Source organism: Carettochelys insculpta, chromosome 5, assembly GCF_033958435.1.
Source record: "Carettochelys insculpta isolate YL-2023 chromosome 5, ASM3395843v1, whole genome shotgun sequence".
Classification (NCBI taxonomy): domain Eukaryota; kingdom Metazoa; phylum Chordata; order Testudines; family Carettochelyidae; genus Carettochelys; species Carettochelys insculpta.
In genome coordinates this window covers 93,200,427-93,223,770 of record NC_134141.1, presented here as the reverse complement: position 1 = coordinate 93,223,770, position 23,344 = coordinate 93,200,427, and the positions used below count along the sequence as shown (strand labels likewise).

General features: G+C 42.7%; 1 protein-coding gene across 3 annotated transcripts in view; it reads right to left on the bottom strand.

Annotated features, from left to right (window-relative positions):
- The window catches only part of ELOVL7 (ELOVL fatty acid elongase 7), a 60,419-nt gene that overhangs the window by 13,424 nt on the left and 23,651 nt on the right, over positions 1 to 23,344 (bottom strand). For 2 of the 3 annotated variants that reach the window (XM_074994275.1, XM_074994276.1), the window contains exons 4-8: positions 17,922 to 18,030; positions 10,924 to 11,114; positions 5,627 to 5,707; positions 3,835 to 3,891; positions 2,584 to 2,689 (exon numbers count right to left, since the gene is read on the bottom strand). In XM_074994275.1, coding sequence (XP_074850376.1) covers positions 2,584 to 2,689; positions 3,835 to 3,891; positions 5,627 to 5,707; positions 10,924 to 11,114; positions 17,922 to 17,985 — 499 coding nt within the window. In that variant the 5' untranslated portion in view covers positions 17,986 to 18,030. The remainder of the gene's footprint in view (positions 1 to 2,583; positions 2,690 to 3,834; positions 3,892 to 5,626; positions 5,708 to 10,923; positions 11,115 to 17,921; positions 18,031 to 23,344) is intronic. The other variant, XM_074994277.1, reaches the window with a different exon arrangement.

Sequence of the window (23,344 nt, the reverse complement as noted above, 5' to 3'; positions counted from 1 at the left end):
GATTTAGATAATGGCATAGAAAGTAGGCTTGTCAAGTTTGCAGATTATACCATGCTGGGAGGGGTCGCAAGTGCTTTGGAGGATAGTGTCAGAATTTAAAATTATCTGGACAAACTGGAGAAATGGTTTGAAGCAAACAGGATGAAATTCAGCAAGGAGAAATGCACAATATTCCCCTTAGAGAGGAACAATCCATTTCACACATACAAAATGGGACGTGACTCCCTAGGATGGAGTACTGCAGAAAAGGATCTACGGTCAGAGTGGACCACAAGCTAAGTACGTGAGTCAACAGTGTGGCACTTGCAAAAAAAAAAAAAAAAAAAAGCAATGTGATTCTGGGATGCATTAAGAGGAGTGTAGTGAGCAGGACACAAGAAGTAATTCTTCTGCTCTTCCTTGCACTGATTAGGCCTCAGGTGGAGTACTGTATCCAGTTCTGAGCAACACATTTAAGATGTGGAGAAACTGGAGAAGATCCAGAGAAGAGCAACTAAAATGATGAAAATTATCAGAGAGGCACCCGTGTTAGTCTGCATCTTCGAGAACAAGAAGTCCTGTGGCACCTTATAGACTAACATATTTTGGAGCATAAGCTTTTGTGGGCAAACACCTCCTTTGTCAGATGCATGATTGGTCTAGAAAATATGACCTATGAGAGAAGATTAAAATAATTGGGTTTGTTTAGCTTGGAAAAGAGAAGGCTGAGAGGGGACACAGCAGCTTTCAAGTACCTAAAAGGGTGTTACAAGGAGAAGGGAGAAAAAATATTCTCCTTAGCCTCTGATGATAGGACAAGAAGCAATGCAGCAAGAGAAATTTAGGTTGGAAATTAGGAAAAATTTCCTGTTAGGGTGATTTAGGTACTGGAACAAATTACTTAAGGTGGTTGTGCAAACTATCATTGGAGATATTTAAGAACAAGTTGGATAAATATCCATCAAGGATGATGGAGATGGAGCTTGGTCCTGCTCTGAGGGGCAGGGGATTGGTTTTGATGACCTCCTGAGGTCCCTTCCAGTATTCTATGATTTTTATTTAAATTATATATATATATATACACACACACAAACACACACACACACAGTGTGTGTGTGTGTGTAAAATAATAGTTCCCTTTGATGGTATCAGTGATGGTGACACTGGACCTAACCAGGTTATTCACAGAATCACAGGCACATGCTCACATTCCTCAACTAACATCATATATGCCATCATGTGCCAACAATGCCCAGATGTTTTGTATATTGGACAGACTTCAAACTCTCAGATAAAGAGTTAATGGACACAAAACAGACATAAAAACACTCCTGATCCACAAACCGGTCAGCCAACATTTTAATGGAGCGGGCCATTCTGTTAATGACTTAAAAGTATGCGTCTTACTGAAGAGGAATTTTCACAAGTCTTGAAAGAGAGGCTGCTGAACTTTCTTTTATGTCCAAATTCGATACATTAAGATGTGGTTTGAACCAGGATGTGAATTTTCTGGGTCATTACAGGGGCTTGTTTGCTTACTTGGCTTAATCTAATTCTTGAAACCCCCCACCCCTCTGCTCTGATTTGCTCACCTTGATAATTTTTTTTTCTGATTTGTCAACCTTGATTACTATTTTTGGTTCTCTGTGCCTTAAATATTGAATCTGTTCTGGTACGGCAATGGTCTGAAGAAGTGGGTCTGTCCCACGAAAGCTCACCTAATAAATTTATTTGCTTGCCTTTAAAGTGCTACTTGACTGCTTTTTTGTTTTGACCACTACCTGTTGAGCCCAACCATCAATCCAACTTTCTATCCATCTTACAGTCCAAGGATCCAATCCATATTTCCTTAACTTATGGGCAAGAATGTTGTGGGAGATTGTATCAAAAGCTTTGCTGAAGTCAAGGTATATCACATCCACTGACTTCCCCATGTCCACAGAGCCTGTTACCTCATAAGAGAAGAAGGTTGCCCCAGTTCTCACAATACGTCAATACCATCTGGGCTGAACTTCCATATTTTTTATGTATTTGGTCTGTCACAGACAGATATCACTATAGCTAACTAGCTCTGGAAATGTTACAGCATTTTATCTGGCTACACTATGCTCCCAAAAGCCAGTCAGAAATAACTGCAACAAAACTAGAATTGTTTCTGAATAAAATTAACACTAGAGAGAGACTATGTGAATGATGAGAAAACCAATCTCACCTCTAAGTTTCTGTGTTTCAAGAGATAACGTCACCCTGAAATCTATTCAATTTTAAAAAGCATTTAACAAAGCACCTGCCCCACAATGCCCCTGCTGGTTTTGCAATCATATCTTCCTAAAACCACAACCTCCTCATTGGTATGTTGTCATCTCTGCCTCAGCTGCCCCCATCCCCAACAGCAGGGGAAAACAGCTGCATATATGTTGTCAAAGGAGCCAAGTGGAAGATTTCTCCCTCCCTTGTTATCTAGTTCACACACAGTACTCTCTGGATATTTCTTGTAACTAACAATTTTTTTCAACTGACAGGGTCCATTTGAACATGCTTTTTGTGTATAGAGTATGGAGGATTTACTACTACTACACATATAACTTCAGCTCTCTTGAGTACCTGCAGCAAATTTGACTCCAAACCACCAGGTCCATGGCATGATGGAGTGATGCAAGACATGCAGGAACGTAATCTGGCACTCTTTCTTCCGCAGAACAAAAAAGATCTGAAATAATTTTAAGAATAAGATATTAGAAAAGTCACAGTCACAAAGGTAGTTTATTTGCAGTTAGTTGTACATACGAAGGTAGAGTCGTTCCTACAATACATTAAAATTCTTTGGACTTACGCTCTCATTTTATGCATGTGAAAATTGAATCACAGACTGATTTTCAAAGGCACTGCACAATCTAAAGTTATATTATGAACAATGCAAGCTAAAAAAGATGAGCATACTGATCAATCATCGGTTTAGATGGAGTCAACTACTACCTCCAGCCACTAGACCACATTGCCTTCTAAGACTCTATTCACAGTATTACAGAATTGCTTATACAAGATATTTAGAAAAATCCATACTGGTTCAGTGTTTCTTCACTGTAGAGAGGTTCTGAAAATCAGGACCTCTACCTCTCCATGCTTCAGTTTCTGATCTGTACAAGAGTTATAATGGTACTTCACCTTCACAAAGCCCTTGAAATCTATGAACAAGAAACATTACATGCACAACTGAATGGATGAGATGCCTGGCATGTAGACAGGCTTAAGAACTCTATGCAAGAGAAGTGTTTTTTTAACAGATTTAATGAAGAAGTCAATTTCAGATGAAACAACCTAAATGAAAGTTACACCTTTTTCATAGTGGTAAATTACTGGAAACGAATGTTTAAAAGCCAATACCAGAAAATGAGTGTGCAGAAGGATGAAGATCTGTATATGAAATCAGAGGGCTGAATGAAATAAATCCAGAGTCCTGAAGGGCACTTATGAATTATCTATTCAGGGCAAGATTTCCTCTAAGCTGTGCAGCTGCAAAGACGCCTAATAAACCTCATGCAGGGCTCAGGGCCGCCACAGCTAGGGAAGAAGCATGCTCCTCAGGCGCCAGCAATGGGGCTGGATTAAGAAAAGGGCTTTAGGAGCTGCAGCCTAGGAGAGATGGCTCCACTCGCTGCTGTTCCCTCCTCTCCCAGCTGGAGCTGTGACATTGCAAGTTCTGGGAAGCTCTGTCCCTGCAGCTCCCATTGGCTGGGAACTACAACTAATGGGATCTGTAGGGCGGGAGGTCTTACAGTGCTTACTACAACATCAATGTCCATTTTCCTCTGTGGCAATCACAGTATTCACCTGGTTGGGTCACTACATACTTACAGTGTCTAGTAATTCGATGAACTTGGAGAAATAGTACAGCCAACAAGTCCGGACCATCTAAAGAGTCGAAAAGACACCTAGGGTCAAGTCTAATGAAGTTATTAGAACATCTAGTTTTTGTTGGTTTTCTTTAAAAATTAAGAAGCAAAATGAATAAAGTGTTGAACCGAATAAGCAAACAGAGTGAATACACTCATCCCTCGCAATACGGGCACAACTGGTTCCCAACTTTATGCTTGTAGGTGAAAACTCGTTAGAGGGACATTAACTTACCATTAAAATACATGTAAAAGTCTCTGATTGGTTCCTAGTGCTTCTAACTTGGGGAAGGAGTGGCAGCATGTGGCGCTGCTTTGGAAAGGTACGTGAACCTTGAGTTGGTTGCAGAGAGTTAAAGGCTAGGGGCAGTTTGGAGCCACGAGTGGGAGGGAGGGTTAAAACCTGGTGGCAGCTCTGGTGGAGGAGGTGATATCTTGTTCCTCTGGGCTGCAGCAGCTGTACCTGGGGATGGTGCAGCAGGCCAGGGGATTCAGAGACAGGAGGGGGTGGGTGTTGGAACTGGGCAGGGTGGGGGTGTGTGTGCAGGGAGTTGCCACAAGGGGAGTGTTGGGAGTTGGCCAGGTGGGGCTGCGGATCTCCCTGTCCCCCAGCCAGGGACCCCACAGTTGGAGCTGAGCCAGCTGCAGGGCTGCAGGTGTCCCCACCCCGGGCCAGGGACCCTGCAGCTGGCTCATATAAGTGGGGGGAAGTTCACTCGCATAGTGAACAATGTATATGTAAGTATGTGTCCCTTGTACTCGTAAGTAAAGTACTTGTTAAATGAGGGATGAGTGTAAATACTTTTTATTGTTTAAGCTATATATTTTTTAGAAATAAGCCACTTAAATGGAATCTGGATTTAATACAAAATATGTCAAGATCTACACTTTTTGTAATTTCTTAAAACATTTAAATAAAAAATAAATATGCTGAATCCATGAGTCTATCAAGACCTTTGAGTTAAAAGCTGCTTTCCCATATAAAGAAAATCTGTAGAAAAACTATTCAATTTTTGAAGTCAACCTTTATAAATATTGCACAGTGTATCATGTACTGTACTACAAGTTGAACCTCTCTTATCCAGAACTCTTCTTGTCTAGCAACATCCATAATCAGGCATGATTTTAGTTAACTAGAGGACAACTTATCATGGGTGTGGCCAAGTTTTCCCTGGTTCCATAAAGTTGTTCACAGCAATCAGCCCTGGCTCTTAGTGTTCTATACTATTATTTAGCTGTAATTTACCCCTAAATGTCTTTCAAGAGCCCAGTAAGCAGTGGAAGTGTTTGTAATGTGCTAGGAAATACTGACCTCCTGTTGTCCGGCAAATTCTCTTGTCCGGCACTAGTCAAGTCCCAAGGGTGCCGGACAAGAGAGATTCAACCTGTAAGGACTTGCTTTGTTTACAAATATATGTACTTCTTAGGTAGAAAAAAGATGCATCAAATATAGCATAAAAATTCTATTTAGTTGTAAGGCACTGTTTTAATGATGAACAAATGGACAAGTTGATTAATGTTGAAGATTTAAATCAAGACTTCCACTTGATGTTTTAAGTCACTCATATAAATCAGTCCACACTACTTGCATATGTTGCCTCCAACATCACTTTCATCTTACCATCAACCTTTATAGTTTATGTGTTATGCATCAAGATATTTTCATGAAGCACATGAAACTCTGAGATCCTTAAAAGCATTCCAAAATAAGAGAGTTAATGTATCATGACAATTTACTTCATTTGTTTACTTACTCGCAGAGCTGTGGGTGACCTGGAGTAGTCAACAATGTCACATCGAAATGAATAACCTGTGGCCCAGCCAGACATAAGAAACTGTGACAAGGAGAAAGGGCAGAGCACAGATTTAGCTTATCACTTGAGAAAATTAATTTCAGTTGACTTTAATAATCATGTAATCAATAAAAGCCTACAGATTCAGCCAGCTTGCCAGGCACTATCTACCTAGGATAGCAACACTGACTGTAGCTATAGCACTGCAAAGATTTGAGCACCATAATTCAGCAATATGGATGAGAACCCACACTGTCCCCACTTCAGTCACACAAAACCTCAGTGCCGCAAAGCAAGAAATAGTTGCTGCCCCCCCACAGGCATTAGGCCAATGTCTCTCTTCTCACTAAGGGGAGCAGGTGATTGAAACAAACTATACAAAAAGTGAGTATTGAATCCAGACATTTTGATACATAAGATGTTCAAAAAAGAGTCAAGCACTTACCTAGAACCACGCTTTTATTATATAAAAGTTAAGTCACTCAGTCGCTCAGATTTTCTGCAAATTGAAATACATGCAGGACCAGGGAATCCAGCTAATTGGGACTGACTGATGGTCAGATGCCTGCAAATGTCAGATAAACTGGGGTGGGCTGGGGAATCGTGGGGAGGAAGGTTGGTGGGGTGCAGGTGAGGGCTGCCTGGGCCCCTTTTAAAACGATCACAGCCAAGTCCCAGGGGCTGGCTCCTGTAAGCCCAGGCTGCTCTGTGCCAGCTCCCTGGAGCTGGCTCCCCAGCGGTGAGTCACTACTGGCCCCAGGGTGGGGAACACCAGCTGGCCAGAGATGGGGTGCTGGCTGCCCCAGCCGGCTTCCCAGAGCTGGCTCCCTATGTGGGCAGCTGCCACCCATCCCAGCATGCAGAGCCCCGGGCGTGGAGGTGCTGCGACTGACCCTGGGGCACAGAGCGGTTGCTGGCCCCGGGTGGGGAGCACTGGTTGGCCCTGGGTGGGACACTGGCTACCCCAGCACCATCTCCCCAACCAGCTCCCCAGCTTGCAGGGAGCTCCAGACAACCTGGGCGGGGAGCCACTGCTGGCCCCTGTGGAGCTGCTGGCTGCCCACAGTGTGCTGCCAGCTGCCCAGTGCTGGGGGAGATTACCCAGCCCTCAAGTTATCAAACATTCGGTTTCATCCCACACCGCCTCAGGCAGTGTCAGATAAAACAGAGAGTTGGTTAACCGGAGATTGGATAACAAGTGTTTACCTGGATCAGCCTGTTCAGCATGTACTGGTGGTGACTGGCCAACCATGTAATAAAATAAAACCACTCATGATGGCTGTGTCTACACTAGCCCTGAACTTCAAAGCGGGCATGGTAATTAGGGTGTTGGGAGATTACTAATGAAGAGCTGCGGTGCATATGCAGCACTTCATTAGGCTAAATCTCCCCCGCAGCAACTTCGAAGTGTGAAACTTCCAAGTGCCGGCTTGTGTATAGACACAGTCAGCCATGGGTACTTCAAAGTGCCTGCGCTCCTTCGAAGTCCCCTTATCCTCACACAAGCTGGCACCTGGAAGTTTCACACTTCGAAGTTGCCGCGGGGGAGATTTAGCCTAATGAAGTACTGCATATGCACGGTAGCACTTTATTCGCAATCTCCCAACACACTAATTACCATGTCCCCTTTGAAGTTTGGGGCTAGTCTAGACACAGCTGATGAGGGGGAAATCCTAAGAAAAGTATTAACATCTGAAAACTTTTTGGGTTCACTTGAAGATATTAAGTCCACAAAGAATTGGAACTTCAGTTTGTACATTTGTTAGCTGTCCCCCATCTTACTCAATTATTTTGACCAATTCACACGCCAGGTTGAACTTCACATAGCTTCTTAGATCTATTTGTAGTAAGTCCATAAAAGGGGACCAAAGAAACACCCATAAAAGACAATCCAAAAAAATTTTTTACCAAAGTAAAAATGTTCTTCTGTTTGGTGGTTTCCTCCTTCCATTTCAAAACCGAACTGAACTTCAGTTTATATGTATCCAGCCTCTCATTTAGCTACTATATAAATAAGTTTGGTTGTCTGGAGCCAACAGTAGGGCCTTGAGGTTATAGAAGAATCTTCGTTTTTGGAACCACAAATACTTGTCAAAAACGTATCTTTGCGATGCAAGTTAGATTATAACAGTCAGAAGATAAGGGAAGCTGTTTTGAAACCATATGCAGATGAAGACCATCAATGGATTGTGACAGGTGTCACATGTAATACATTTTCTTACTATATTAAAACTCAGCTAAGAGCAGTAATGTCAACACTATGCTTTATTTGCATTATCTCCAACCAAATTCCAGCCAATACCATAAAAACTCCACTAGTGTTGAATGAATATTTGTCAATTAATCATAATTATCCATGCATGTATAAAAGGAAACCAAGTCTTCCTGGTTGATGAACTATTGTAGTTTCAGTCAAACTTCACTTCAATAGGACAAATAAAAGAGTATTCGTTTAACAAATCAAACACTGAAACCAACCAGGTTTCAAACCCTGTAAGTGAACATAATACCAACACGCCCACCAAATGGCTTATAGCGAATGAGGAAAAGAATTGTTTTTTTGTTGGAAGCCAGAGAATGGCTGAACTTGAATCTAGTAGAGAGCATCTATGCATTCTTTTGTGACATTTTAAATAATGGCTTAATGGCAGGCAAATCAAATATCATGTTAGTGTCAAAAGTGAAAGAGGCAAGTGTTTATTTTTAAATACTCATAAACTGAATATAACACTAAGATCTGTTGATGCAAGAAGTGCAGAAGGAAAGCACAGTTTTCATCCTCTGTACCTATGTGGCATACCAATTGTTAGCCAACATACCGATTTTTTTCTAAAACACAAATGTAAAGAGAGAGAAAGCTGTGCTCGTCTATATACTATCAAAACAAAAGAAGTCGTCTAGTAGCACTTCAAAGACCAACAAAACAATTTACTAGGTAATGAGCCTCGGTGGGACGGACCCACCTCCCCAGTGTTCTGGTGTGGCTGTGGTCTTGGGAGGTGGGCCCGTCCCATGGGGTCTCATCACCTAGTAAATTCTTTTGTTGGTCTTTGAAGTGCTAGTGGACTGCTTTTTTTGTTTTAAATGTAAAGAGACTTTGAACACTGTTTTTAAAAGCAGAAGCTCAGTCTAACCCATTATAAAAGTTATGGGATTTGGAGTAAGAGTACAGCCAATCTGGCAGCAGCATATGAATAATTTCCTAACCAATATGCCAATAAAAGAAAATAGCTGCCACAATAGTGTTGTTTCAGCTGGCCTGCAACAGAAAGCTGTCAGGCAGCCACTTATAGCATTGCTAAGTAGTCATGTTGTTTATTACAATAGTGTCGTAATTAGGTCTCTTTACATACTTAAAGAAATGCCAATTTAAAAGTTAACTCTAAATGACTTCTTGTAATTGCACACTATGCACTTTTGAAATTTTCTCAGTAACCAATCCCAGTGCTTCTCACAGACACATTGCTTGATCAGGGACACACAAAGAAAAGTGTTTTCTTCTGAACACCCTAGCTTTTTGTTGAACCCTAAGTAGAGGGAAAAAGAACAGCTCAGAACTCTTGAGGAAGATGTTTATTAATTAGTCTAAAAACCTTGTTTCGTATGGATTGAGACCCTAGACTAAAATTTGTAAATAAAAGAAGAATTTAAAAGCCTAAAACTAATTGAAGTGGATCTTGCACCTGAATATTCCCTCTGCAGTGTCACAAAGCTCTATATATTTATCACATAGTAGCCAAAAACCTACCAGTCTAGTTCAACCTTCCTCACGCAAAGAAATTCAAAAGCTAAAACCTGGAAAGTATTTAGATTTCTAAAAGTTTCCTATGAATTCTTCTTCTACTATTAAAATATATAATTACCCTCTTGACTCTGTGTGCACACGACCTTTTTCTTCAGCTAGTTTTATGTATTTTTTGGATACCATAACTGTGATAATTATCATAATAGATTAGGGAGAATATCCTCAAGAAAATCACTTGGCATTTTTCTGAGAATATATTACAGACATAACTACAGACACAAAAAAGTACAGAAAGTTAACAAGGCTTTTCTTCTGCTGGAGTGGTGTTCTAGCACCCTTTTTCTAAAGCCGGCTGGGCAGCTCCGTCCAAGCCCCCATGTGGCTCTTTAAGACCCAGTTTCAGCTCCAGATGCAGCTGCTTCCAGCTGCCTCCTCCTCCACTCCATCCCCACCCTGAAATGTTGGCAGAGGGGAGCCCCACGGAAGAGGAATCAGCAAGGCACCAGAGGTTGGGGGGGCAGCGGCTTGGGGGAGTGTGGGATTTAAGCTGCGGGGGGGGAGGTTGTGACCACACATGGCAGTGTAAAGCTGCCAGGGGGCCGTATGGGGGAGGGGGCTGCAGGAGGGGGCAAGGCACCAGGGGAGGGGGAGTTGAGGCCAAAACCTGCCACATGGGGGGCTAAGCTGCTGGGGAGGCGGTTAGAGGGTTGCGAATGGGGGTAAGTCAGCGGGGGAGCAAGCCACTTGGGGGCGTGTTGGGGCCGCACCAAGCAGCAAGCCACCAGGGAGGGAATGGGGCCCTGCCAGGGAGCAAGCCACTGGGGGGAGTGGCTCGGGCCCCATGTAGGGGCAGGGGCAGCATGGGCCCCACATGGGACAGTTTGGGCCCTGCCAGGGGGCAGCTTAGGCCTCCCTGGAGGGTGGATTGGGCCCCCAGGGGCAGTAAGTCAGCAGAGGGCAGCTCGGGCCCCCCACGGGGTGGTTGCTTGGGCTGTGTGTGGGGTAGCTAAGCAACTGGGGAGTGGTTAGGGCCCCCCCAGGAGATAGTTAAGCCACTGAGGGGCAGATTGGGCTGTGCTACGGAGCAGTTAAGCCACCAGAGGACAGCTCAGGTCTCATGTGGGGTGGTTTAGGCCCTGCCCAGGTGGTTTAGGCACTGCCCTGGGGGCGGGGTGGGGGGAAGCGCTGCTTAGGTCCTCCTAGGGGACAAATAAGCCACCAGGGATGGCTTGGGGCCCCCCCAGGAGTGGACTGGGCCCTGCACAGTGGACATGGGGTGGGGGTTGGGCTTCACGGGGGGGGTCGGTTAAGCTGGCAGGAGGCCGCTTGGACCCCCCCAGGGTGCAGTTTGGGCTCCGCGCAGCGGGATTAAGCTGCTGGGGGAGGGGTCGGCCCTCAGGGTGGGGGTGCGATTTGGGGCTTCAGTTCTGCCACCTCTTTTTCTAGAAAATAAGCACTGGTTAACAATGACCGGAAATGAAAGTTAAACAAGTAATTCCAGAGAAATACTTACTTCATAAGTCATATACACTGAGAGGGCTACTACACCAAAATTGTAAAATGCCATTATTTGCCTGAGTTCAAAAGGTTTTCTGTTTTCCATGAGTTTTGGCCCCAAAGAAATTACAAAATAAATATAGGCTCCAATGATAATAGTTTGTGGCACAGGTGAAGACATGAGTGGGAAGCCTTCCACTCTTGGATCTAGAAGATAAAAAACAAACAGGCCTTTCATCATGTTTTTTTACACCCACATTAAACTTAACAAGGATATTCTTTTCTTAAACTGATTCCCATTCAATTTCTGCTTTCACTGGTCAGCTTTAAGAAATCACTCATTAGCTTCAGATTTTTGTAACTCTCTTTAACAAGATTTAAATGCCTCCAGGGTTGTTAGCCTCTTTTCAAACCAACATTGGTCCTTGCCAGATTTGCTGGAATACTACTTAAGGCTTCTGCTGCCCTTGCCCGCAATCTCTGAAGACTAGAGGACTGTTTCTTTCCATTCAACACTTGGCAGTGATTCAGTCTCAATTTAAAACTCCACATTGAACTCAAATGTAAAAGTGCGTTTTACTGGCAATATACAGAAGAACACTCAGCTACACTAGTCGTTATAACTGCAACCAGACTCACAATTTACAGTTTAAAGTTTATATTCATGCTCACTTTTGCTGCACACCACATCATCCTCACAGGTACCACTGGCTGTTTTCTCCCATACCCCAGAACAAATACTTATCAAAAAGAATACTGCCTAGTTTCCCATTTCCAATCTCAGAAGCTCTGTCAGGCAATCCTGAGTCTACAAATAAAAAGAATTCCAGACATGCTGCCTGAGCAAGTGTTTCCCAGCAGGCTCATATGGAATTCTAAAGCTATTTGCCCAGGTAAACTTGCCTTTCACTTACTCCTCCCTTGCCAAGATAAAAACCAACAGAAATCTGTTAACAGGTTTACTTGCAAATTTATTCATCCATAAATAGTAAGTGGAGTTCATCACCCCCTTCCTTGGTTTATGGCAGGCGTCAGCAACCTTTCCAAGGAGGAGTGCCAAAAATCTGACCTTTTGGTTTCTGTACAATCCGAGTGCCGGGATACTTTTTAAAGCCACTAAAAGGTCCTACTTACAACAGCTTCATTGATAAACAAATTATGATGCAGAGCTTTACCATTTAGGTGGTGGTTGGTAGCATTAGCTGGTCTTTTGTTAATCCACAGGCAGCATGGCTTTGAGAAAGCTCCTGGCTGCATGGGGGAGGAGGGCTAAGGCTGAGCTCCCACCTTGCAAGCTAATGAAAATAGTCTCACATGTCGGGGGTTGATGACCCCTGGTTTATGGAGTTTCACTCAAGCTGCCCCTTAAACTCATCTGGCACTAAGAGTTAGGTTGTCTCCACCTATGACATTTGTAGCATTCCTTCTAAGACATTTTCAATATCTAATACTGATGTGATGGAGTCTTCCCAGCAGAAGTTTTGGTTAGTAGGAGATGGCAGGGTTTCTATTTAATCTATGAAATGACTGTCAAGGCTGTTTGCTGGTTGTCTTTGGGATCAAAAGTCCAGTTAACGGACGCTGTCAGTTGGAATCCAAGTTTTGACAGAAAGCTTTGGAAGCACGGTTTCCACACTAACAAAACTATATGTCACATCATCACGGTCCTCCAACACCATTCAGAACCACGACCTAGGCTGATGAAAGTGGTGGATGTCAGATGCAATCTCCATCCCATGGAAAGCTTGACCTACATTTTTTGTGCTAGAAGAGGGAAAGGTCTTTCAAACCCACAATCCAGATTGCATTAGTGGAATTAAACTCTTTTGGAAAAATGTGAGTATTCTTAAAAAACATCAAATTGTAAATTGGGAAAAGTTTCTGTTTAAGAACTTTGTCCCTTCTTGGGTGCATCTACACTAGCCAGCTCCTTCAAAGTAGCTGGCACAACGTCCAAATAGCATGCGTTGCGTCTACATGCGCCGTGCGCTATTTCAACGTTGAAATCAACGTTAGTTGGCGAGACATCAAAATCGCTATTCCTATCTGAAGATGACAATAGCGCCCTACTTTGACGTTCAACATCAAAGTAGGGCGTGTGTACACAATCCGCATCCCGCTACACTGAAATAGCAGGGTCCTCCATGGCGGCAATCAGGTGAGGGGTTGAGAGATGCTCTGTCCAGCCCCTGCAGGTCTCTATGGTCGCCGCATGCTGCAGCCCTTAGCCCAGGGCTTCTGGCTGCTGCTGCTGCTGTTGCAGCTGGGGGTCCATGCTGCGTGCACAGGGTCTGCAACCGGTTGTCAGTTCTGTGGACCTCATGCTGTGCAGGCTGAGTATGTCTGGGAGGGGCCCTTTAAAAGAGTGGTTTGCTCTTGCCCCAGAAGGGCTAGTCCAGCCTGTGACCCCATCCGCAAACTTTGCTGGCCCCTTATTTCGACGGAGAGTGCTTGTGTGTGTGGACACTCCGCATTTCCTTCCAGGGCAGCTCCTTTTGACATTCCCCATTGCTACTTCAACGTTGAACGTCGACGGCACCAGCCCTGGAGGATGTGTAGATGATACACGTCGAAGTAGCCTATTTCGATGTTCTTACTTCGAAATAGGCTACTTCGACGTAGTGTGCACATAGCCCTTATGTTTAACCACACTTGGGTTACTGGTTTGGGGAATGGCTTTAAACTTGGAAGTTATAACTAGATGTCTTGACCCACTATCTAGACCCATGTAAACCCATGACATAGTTCCTATTAAATCCTGCAATTCCTGAAAAGTGTCCCTATCCCGCTCTTGGTGAAATATCTGACTTTGTACAGGGATTGGTGGTTCTGAAGTTTAATATGCATAGTAAATGGGAACAACTTCAATTAAAACTATCCATATGGAGAAAATACTGTGACTCCCTCCCCAGGTAGATTACAAGGATGTAAGAGTTGTGTCTACAGTTGTGTCTAAAGTTGCTCCCCAAAAGTCACTTTTCCTCTCATGAGCAGCTGACATCAGTCAGAGCTACATTCAAGCTTTTGACAACGGCATCTTCCTTTCTAATTCTGGTTGATCATGCAGAAAGATTTGATTTCTGGAAGGCTTGATCATTTCTTCATGGGGAGAGAAGCCAAGTGATTTGGTTGGTGGTTTTGAATCCTTTGTGCGCATTTTGTTAGGTTTTTGAACAATGCCAATCTGGCCTCTGGATTAGCATTCTGCTGCATTTGTGATTTGCAGTCATATTTCTTGGGTGAAGTCACAAACCCAGACCCAACAAAAAGTCTTCTGGCACCTTACAGACGAACAGATATTTTGGAGCATAAGTTTTCGTGGGCAAAGACCTGCTTCATTAGATGCATAGTGGGGGTGGTGGTTTTACAGGGGTATTCAAAGAGTAGGGTCCAAGTAAAGGGGGAGGGCCAGAGTTGACAAGGTCTATTCAGCAAGGTGGAAATGGCTCACTATCAACAGTACTTATCAAAAGAGTTAAAAAGGAGTCAGATCAGACAGGGGGATGTGAGCCATTGTCGTGTCTAATGGGGACCTATCAACACGCAAAGCAGAGAAACTGTCTTTGTAAGCTGCGACCCACTCCCAGTCTGTTTAATCCATGGTTAATGGAGTCAAATTTGCAAACAAATTGCAGCTCAGAGACTTCTCTCTCTCCATTTGATTTCTGAAATTTTTTTGTTTCAGAACTGTCACCCTTAAATCTGCCACTGAGTGTCCAGGGAGACTGAAGTGTTCTCCCACAGGCTTCTCTACATTACTATTCCTGATGTCTCATTTATGTCCATTTATTCTTTTACGGAGAGACTGTCGAGTTTGGCCTATGTAAATAGCAGTGGGGCATTGCTGGCACATGATGGCATATATTATATTAGTAGATGTGCAGGTAAATGAGCCCCTGATGGTATAGTTGATGTCAGGCCCTGTGATGATGTCACTGGTGTAGATACGTGAGCAGAGTTGGCAGTGAGGACTGAAATGTTTTAAAAGAACTGCTCATCTTTCTAATTTATTTGTTCACGTTTACAAAGCATTAACCAAGTGTTTTAGGCAGCATAAACAAACAAAACCTAGGTAAGTACACTCATCTCTCGTTTAACAAGTACTTTACTAACAAGTACTTGCTAAAACAAGGAACATATACACGTACCTTTATTCACTAAATGAGTGAACTTCCCCACTTATATGAGCGGGGTCCCTGGCCATGGGGTGGGGAGACCCACAGCCCCACGGCCAGAGCGGAGCCAGCCATGGGGTCCCTAGCTGGGGGGGCAGGGAAAACCGCAGCCCTGCGGCTGGAGCCTTCACTCTCCCTTCCTTCAGACATGCAGCTGTGTGACAGCCCTGTGGCTGGGGAAAAGAGGGAGAAAGCTCTTAACCTGGTTTCCTCCCCTGCATTGGTGGTAATGTGAATCTGACCGGCCATGAGCTGATCAGTTTCCAGGTCCCTCAACCCATGGGGAGACTGGAACCAACCTCCCCATAGTTCCCAGCTGCTGACAGTCTGGAAGGCAGGAAACTGACCAGCCCTGGTGGTTCCTGGCTCTCCTCCCCCTTGCAGGAAAATTCGAGTTATGTAGGGGTTGCAGAAACAACACCTGGGTAACTCGAGGGTTTACTCTATTAGTTGTTCCCCCCCGCAGACCTCACCCTCGGCCAGGTTTTAACCCTCCCCCAAGGTCCCAAGCAACACTCAGCCTTAGACTCTGCCCCCAGCAGCCCCAAACCGCTTCCAGCCTTAGACTGCCCCCCCAACTCCAAACTTCCCCCAGTCTTAGACACCCCCAACACACATCCCTAAACAGCCCCAGCCTTAGACACTTCTCCTCCTCCTCCCTCAGCCTCTTCACTGGATCTGCTAGGCTGAGTGGCTCCCCCAGCCCCCCTGCTCCCAGCAATTAAATCAAGTGTTAAGGTTTCAGCACCTAGGCATTAAGTAATTGCTATCTCTAACGGTAGAGGTAGCTGCTGGAGATGGTATCTATCTCTACTGATAGTTATCCACCTGAGGCAGCAGTGTTAAGAAACAGCAAACGGCTTCTTTAACAGCCACGTGCAGCTGGGAACTGCCCAGCTGGCGACCTTTAACAACTCTAATGGGATCCATGTTTGGGTCCCGACCCATAGGTTGGAAATCCCTGCTCTACATACATACCACATCCTATTTCTGGTGCCAAACTAATTCAAATACACCAGAAAAGTACCTAAACTCAACTGGTTTATGTCAAGTTACAAGCACTTGAAATGAACTGCAGACTTTTACATATATTTTAATGGGATTTTAGCATCGCTCTTATGAGTTTTCGCCTACGAGCAGAAATTTGGGAACCAACTGTGCTCGTATAGTGACGGATGAGTGTAATCAGACCTGTCACAGGAGCACCACACCCTCCCAGCAAGATTCTCCCACTCCATCAGCTCCTGCCCAATAATCCTTCTGCCTGTGCCTAGGAGAATGAATGTCATCATCAGACCATGATGCAAGACAGTGTCTCCAAGCTGTTGCAGGCTATGGGGTGAGTGACTCAAGTTTTAGAGTCAAGGATAACATACTTCAGGAAGAGTGCCCTGCCTCCAGGTCCAGTCCATTTTAACCAATAGACAGTTATCTTAAGAGCTCATCTACTCTTAACTGATGTGATGCTGCACAAAGAGAGAAGGGGCTTTCAGGTAATCTGTCAGAAACCCAACTAGCATCTCATTTGAATTCAGCTTCCCCAGGGATTAATGAACTCCTTTGTGTGTTCCCAATCCAGGGATGGGCAGTAGGAAAAAAAAACTTTAGACAAGTTGCATATGGTACTGCCATGGAGAGACCTTGTCATCTCTTTCTGCAACCCACACGACCGCACTGTTAGCGTGCTCACATTTTAATTGAAGTATTTTATTTATTTTGGTTCCAGCAAAACTGTTTTAAATTTCAATACGCACAATCAGAACCTGACGGACTGTACATACTCTTAAAACCTTACTGCCCAGAAGAAAATGAGAAATCTCCACTAACCCATCCCAAATCCTTCACAAGGCTGTCATCTTCACTCTGCAGAAGTCAATGTATCAGATAGTTTACTCTTGGTGCAGTATCTGCAGCCTCACTTTGTGGTGTATTTTCAGGCTGAAGCAGCACTCACTCTCTGACATCCCTGGCTCCAGATCAAGTTTCTCCCACTTTAGATTTACAATCTTGTAGTTGCTCTCCCCACACTGCATTCAATGACCCCTCTCCTCATCCTGATCATCTGCTTCTGAAGATTGATCCCCCTTCCCTGATCAATCAGAGCCATCCTCTAAGCTAGCTTCTTCATTCACTTTCAACTTTTCCCGCTGGCACTAGCTTCAGCCGCTCATATTTATACTGAATTTCTTTTCAGATTTCACCGCATTTGTCTTATTCAAGGCAACATATGCTCTACAGGAATGGTATTTTCCATTGCCCAAATCCAATCCCATAAACTACAGTACAGTACTCTGAAAAGCCAGGACTTCCAACAGGAATAGGAATGAAGCAGATACACAGTACTATAAAACACTCATGTTAAACCACAGAATGATTTATAAAGTTATTACCTGAGCTTTGTGAGGAAAATCAAAATACATCACTTTGCAAAAGAATACTTCATTTCAATTAAGTAATAAAAATAATTCCAATTATAATTAAGTAAAATTAACATTTCAGACTGTGCCAGTTAGTTAAACTGCAAAATGTTAAGTGCAATTCTGGTGTTAGTGGAGCTCTTTAGAAGAGCTATTCCACATATACAGCATATGAAATTTTAAATCCTCAGCAAATCAACTTCTGTTATTGCCAAAGTTACATGTCTAAAGCCTGCATGACACTATGGTGCTCTTCTTTAGTTAATTATGTTAGTTAATAAAAAATATTTAGGTTGACAGTTTAGGTGTAATTAGAAGAAGACAATTATACTTTAAGTTAGCTATATGAAATTATGCTTAACAAAACTCCTCATCTGTTGAAAAGCTTTGCAATTAGTGGACACTAAATCCTAAAGACTCACCAGCGTGTTTAATCCATTCACCATAAAGCAGTGCTGCTTTTGACGTCAGATTATTCAAGGCCATTTTCACTGGGATACGTGGATGTTGTGGTATCTCCTGAAAAAAAAACTAAAAACAAAAACATTTTTTATTCTATGCAGGTGAAGATTAATGGAGGGCATTCTCGGTGGACCATTTTCAAATGCAGCCCTGAGAAGAATGTAACAGAGGAGGTTAGCAGTATATGGAATATCAGGATAATGTGCATTAGCTGACTGCTTTACATACTTTGATGCAATTCATAACCTATTCAGTTACTACAACCATGTTATTTGTTAATCTCCATATACCAAAGGGTCACATCACCACAAGGCTCTACAGCTGAACAAGCCATGCAGTGGTTAACCATTACATGTAAGAGACTGACAAGGAGAAAGTGATCTAACTCACACTTGTTACCATCTTTATTTAAAATCCAACATAGCGATGTTACCAGACCAAAGTTGCAAAATTACTCAACTTCATTTTCCAGCTGGCAAATGCACAGAAAACACGGCAGGAGCAGAGCTAGTAACTCCCCACTTCATTTAGATGTGTATTTATAACTAGTTTGTAAATTACAGCCTATCAGTGCGGCTTTAATCATTGTTTTTACTGCAAGATTTTATCATGGGATTAGCAGCCTTAGAACAGGCTATTTGCCCCAGTCAGAAGGAAGCAGGAGCGATTTTGACACAGCTGGAGAAAGGCAATGTGAAAACCAGCCAGCCAGCCAGCCAGCAACAAACTAACAGAAATACATTAGTTTCTCAACTGCCTCCATCTGTCTCCAAACAAAATACTACAGTGCAAAAGGCTTGTGGGTCACCTGGGCAGAAGCTTTGCACTGTTAGTTCTTTTGTTTTAATGGGGATTGAGTTCTGTATCAAGAGAGAAGAAGCAGAGCATGCACCCAGAAAGGAGCAACACTGGTATCAAAGCTAATGGAAAAAAGGGACAAGATTCTTCAGGGTGTACAACACTTGGGAACTGGAGAAAACCTTGCCAAGGATTCACGTAATAAATAAAGACACTATATGGCAACAATTTTCAAGAAATCATTTTGCTTCTGGATAAAAATTGCACACATGCCAAATGTAAGCAGTACAAAGAGATGCTAGTCCTGCTAAGAATGAAACATTATGAAAAATGCTCCTCAGAAGGCAATTTTCTTGATGATGTGATCTGAACTATCTGGATCAAGTGGTTATTAAACTTATTTTTCCACCATTGTTATGCACTGACCACAAAGTCCTATTATGAGAACATAGATTGTCAGAAATCTGTGTTTTGGGTAGTTTACTTACGAATTTCCAAATATAATTGGTATATGAGTTTGTTATAGCAGTACTTATCAATTACCATTTTTTTTACTACTTATGCTAGACTGCAGACATTATTTTTATTGCCCAATATAATCAGATACACTAGGCATAGAATTTCTATTTAAAAGTAAAATTTTATTACACATTTACCAATTTTAATTTTAAAAGAATTTCAAAGTGGTTTATATGTTGCTAAGGATAGATTTTGCTGGATAGATTTTGCTAAACAGATTCACAAACTCCTTATGATTTAGATGTTATATTTTCTTTAAAATTGGGTTTAGAATGAATGGTATAATGTAAAACCGTAGTACAACAGCTGCCGGAAAGATCTTTCACTTACAATCTCATTTTTTTAAAAAAGCAGTGCACAGAGTAATGCTCAGTGACTTTTTTCTAAAGACCATTTTGTTTCAGAGTCCAGTGTAGGCGTCAGGAATTATCAGCATCTGTCTGCAACCTTTTACCTCTAGGTAGGTAAAAGGTTAACCTGCAAGCATCACCATTAATGACTAATGCTTAGAGCAGCTCCCCGCCCACCTGGAGCAGCCCTGTCCATGGCATGCCCTGGTGTGTCAGAGACCCTGAGTTCCTCTCTACAGTAAGCCTGAGTGCATTGTATGTAGGGGCTGCTCTGGTCAGGCTGGAGTAGCCCCTGCCTGCAGTGGGGGAGAGAGTACCTGCTGCAGCCGGGCTGTGGTGGGAGGGGGACTATTTCACCCCAGCTCAGCTGGAGCACCTGCCCCCCTCCCAGTTAAAGATTTTTATATCCCTACTTACAACTCCAGAATCATCAGCTGTTATCATTGGCAACATTATGTCATCTTCTCTGCTACTGGAATCCACACTAGAGTATGAAAACTCAGGAAGGTCAGCAACCTTTCCGAGGTGGAGGGCCAAAATTTCACCTTTTGACCTCTATGAACAGTCTGAGTGCCAGTGATACTTTTTTCAAATCACTCATAGTCCTACTTACAACAGCTTCATTAATAAATAATTCAGGTGCAGAGCTTTACCATTAGCTGGTCTTCCATTAATCCATAGGTGGCACGGCTTTGAGCAAGCTCCGAGCTGCATGGGGGATGGGCAGCGAGGCATGGGTGCTGGGGTTACTAACCGATGTACTAAATCATGCAAATTGGCCTGCGGACCGCTTTCACTGAGCAGACAATCTAAAATATTATACCTATACTTCTTGCATCTTAAAGACCCTGAAAGCGTGGTTGCATCTATAACGTGAATACTGACCCAACAAGACTGTCAATGGCAACACAGTTTATTAGCCTAATATTGTAGATCACTTTTAAAGAAGACAGGGTGAAGATAATTTTCCTGTCTCATTTCTAGGTGAACCAACAAAAATAGTCACCAGGGCAACACTTGCGCCTATCCTGTACACCAAGTACTCTAATGAGCTACCAAACATCAAAATTATAGTTAGACTGACTCCCCGCTGCTCACCCAAAAAGCAGAACAAAAAAGACACACACAGACCACAAAGCAGAGGAATTCCCTAGGAACGTCTTTTAGTCATACTGCTGACTTCACAAAAGTAGCTGTCTACTGCAGTGCTGAACTGAACTTTGATATCAATTTAGTCTCTCGAGCAAACAACTTGTAAATGGAGAACTGCAGACAGCTCTGAGCACATAAATCTTCTGAACGCAAGACCCATTTCACTGACCACCGCCAAATGTCACTGTTGTGCATCTGTAGGAATGTGTAGATTAATCAATTATTAGATAAATTCTATCGGTATCATTGTTCTCTACTAGGCTTTTGATACTTATTTGAATACCTGTTGTGAATATTCTAAGCATATTCTTCACTTAGGTAAGTATGGTTTGCTTATGGGGATAATACAGTACAATGTCCTAACTAAAAAACATGTGGTGCACAGCTGTAGATAGAGCCAACTGAACATTCCCCAGCAATTTACTACATGTGCATCCTCCACAATTCTAGCTGTTCTCACCAAACTCCAGTCTCTGCATTCACTCACTATAGTAAAACATGCAGAGACTCCCATATGCCCAGTTTACCTAGATGTCTGTCATGTCCAACACACTCGCACAATGCACATATTGTCAGTGCACATAGATCGGTTATCACAATTTTTTAAGAAGTACAATGTTTTACAAAGCATTCTATACTATAATAAAGATGACACTTATGAGAATGACAGAATCACAAAAGAGGTAAAAGCCAGTTTCTTACTCCCCACAGAGGAGGAAGAACAATGGCTTCTTCCTTTTTGGCACAGGCAACCAAAGAAAAGGAACGGCATTTTCCTATCAGAAACACATTACAAAATGTGAACACCCCTGCTGTCTTGCTGTACCCACCAAAACTACAGGCAACATCCAACACAAACCCTATCTCTTCCGAAGAACCGAGCCCACTACAAAACTTACAGAAGGCCAAATCAAATTATAAAAAGACTTCAGAAAAACACAGATATGTGTATCTGTTCTCTCCCCATACATATGGCAGGGTAAGAACAGAAGGGAAAATAGTTTTGAAGATAAATAGAGGCTTTTATATAATTCATAAGCTTTCAATAATTTAATGACTATTTAGTCATCCATTTCCATTTTATATGGGCACTATATCAATAGACAAGTGAAGGATATCTGCTTTAGCAATATGTGAGATAGCTATTTGTGCTTCTATTAAATCAAATGCCATCATTTTCGGTACCCAATGAACAAGTTTTAAACAAACATAAAACTGTGTAACTCAAAATCACTTTGCATTTAAATTTAGCAATGCTGTTTAGAAAAGTCATTCAACTATACTGAAGTCATAGCATAATCATAAGCTAGCTGACACAATGCAAACAGAAACCTTACTGCAACACACATTCACTGACAGTCATTAGTCATGCAACATTTTGTAAAATTTAACACAGATTTCAAATAGTTTAAATGGGAACTTAAGGAGACAGCACTTTGGAAGCAGCTACTGCTGCCAAATTGGTTGCCACTTATGCAGTATTATTTTTGAAGTAATGCAAACACTGCTGATCCTGACAATTGCACACCATTTATATTCATCTTGTCAACACTGTTTTAATGATCTGTTGGGAGCCAGAAAAATAGCATGTCTAAATTTGAATGGTCTTTTATGTGCCCGCTAAACATTGCAGCCAAGAACCAAGGAGGTTTTGTTTTCATTTTAAACCTGGAAACATCAGTCTAGGAGTGCTTTTAATATACAAGTTAGAGGGGTAACTGTGTTAGTCTGTTTCAGCAAAAAACAAGGAGTTGTCCCATCCCACCTTGAAGACAAACAAATGTATTTGGGTTCAAGCTTTCTTCAGCTGCAACCCAATTAATCAGAAGGGTTCTGCCCACAAAAGCTTATGCCCTAATAAATGATAGTTTTTAAGGTGGCACGGCTCTCCTTGTTTTTAATGTATAGCCTCTCATCTATGCAAAGAACCTGCAGTGGATAACAAAAATGTTTTTTCCCCACTCTCCACAGTGCATTACCATGACAGTGTCACTTTCCTTCCCAGTCCCTCCAGGAATTCCAGACTAGACTCTGTTCTTCCCTCATTGCCATGACAAAAAACACAGTCAGTACTTTGTGCTGGATCCCTGCATCTTCAGGGTTTATTTTTTAATTTTAAATTGTCTGTACCCAATGTTTTTGTGACATTTTAGCAGCACACTCAAAGCCATGAGAATGTATTTTCAGAGCTCTGTAAAGTTGGCTAGCTGGAGAGAATGGAGCAACTCCTGCACAATGTTTTTTGTTGTTGTTTTGTTTGTTTTTCCAAAAGCTTCTTACATAGGAATTGCACTCCCTGCCTCATACTTACAGAGGTTGCTAGCATAACACCACCTTTTTGTTATTGATCCTTATGTGGCACAAAAATGCAAGACTAAGCCTTGTCTTCTCTACTGAAAAGGATATGCTCAAAGTCACCAGTCCTCTATCCCCTCTGTGGGTTGCCTTCAACTTTAGTTTTACCACAAAGTAAAATTTTACCACAAGGTTTTACCACAAAGCACCCAGTCTTCACTGCATCTTCACCTCAGGATAGTTCAGGCACATTAGTTACTATCAGTGTT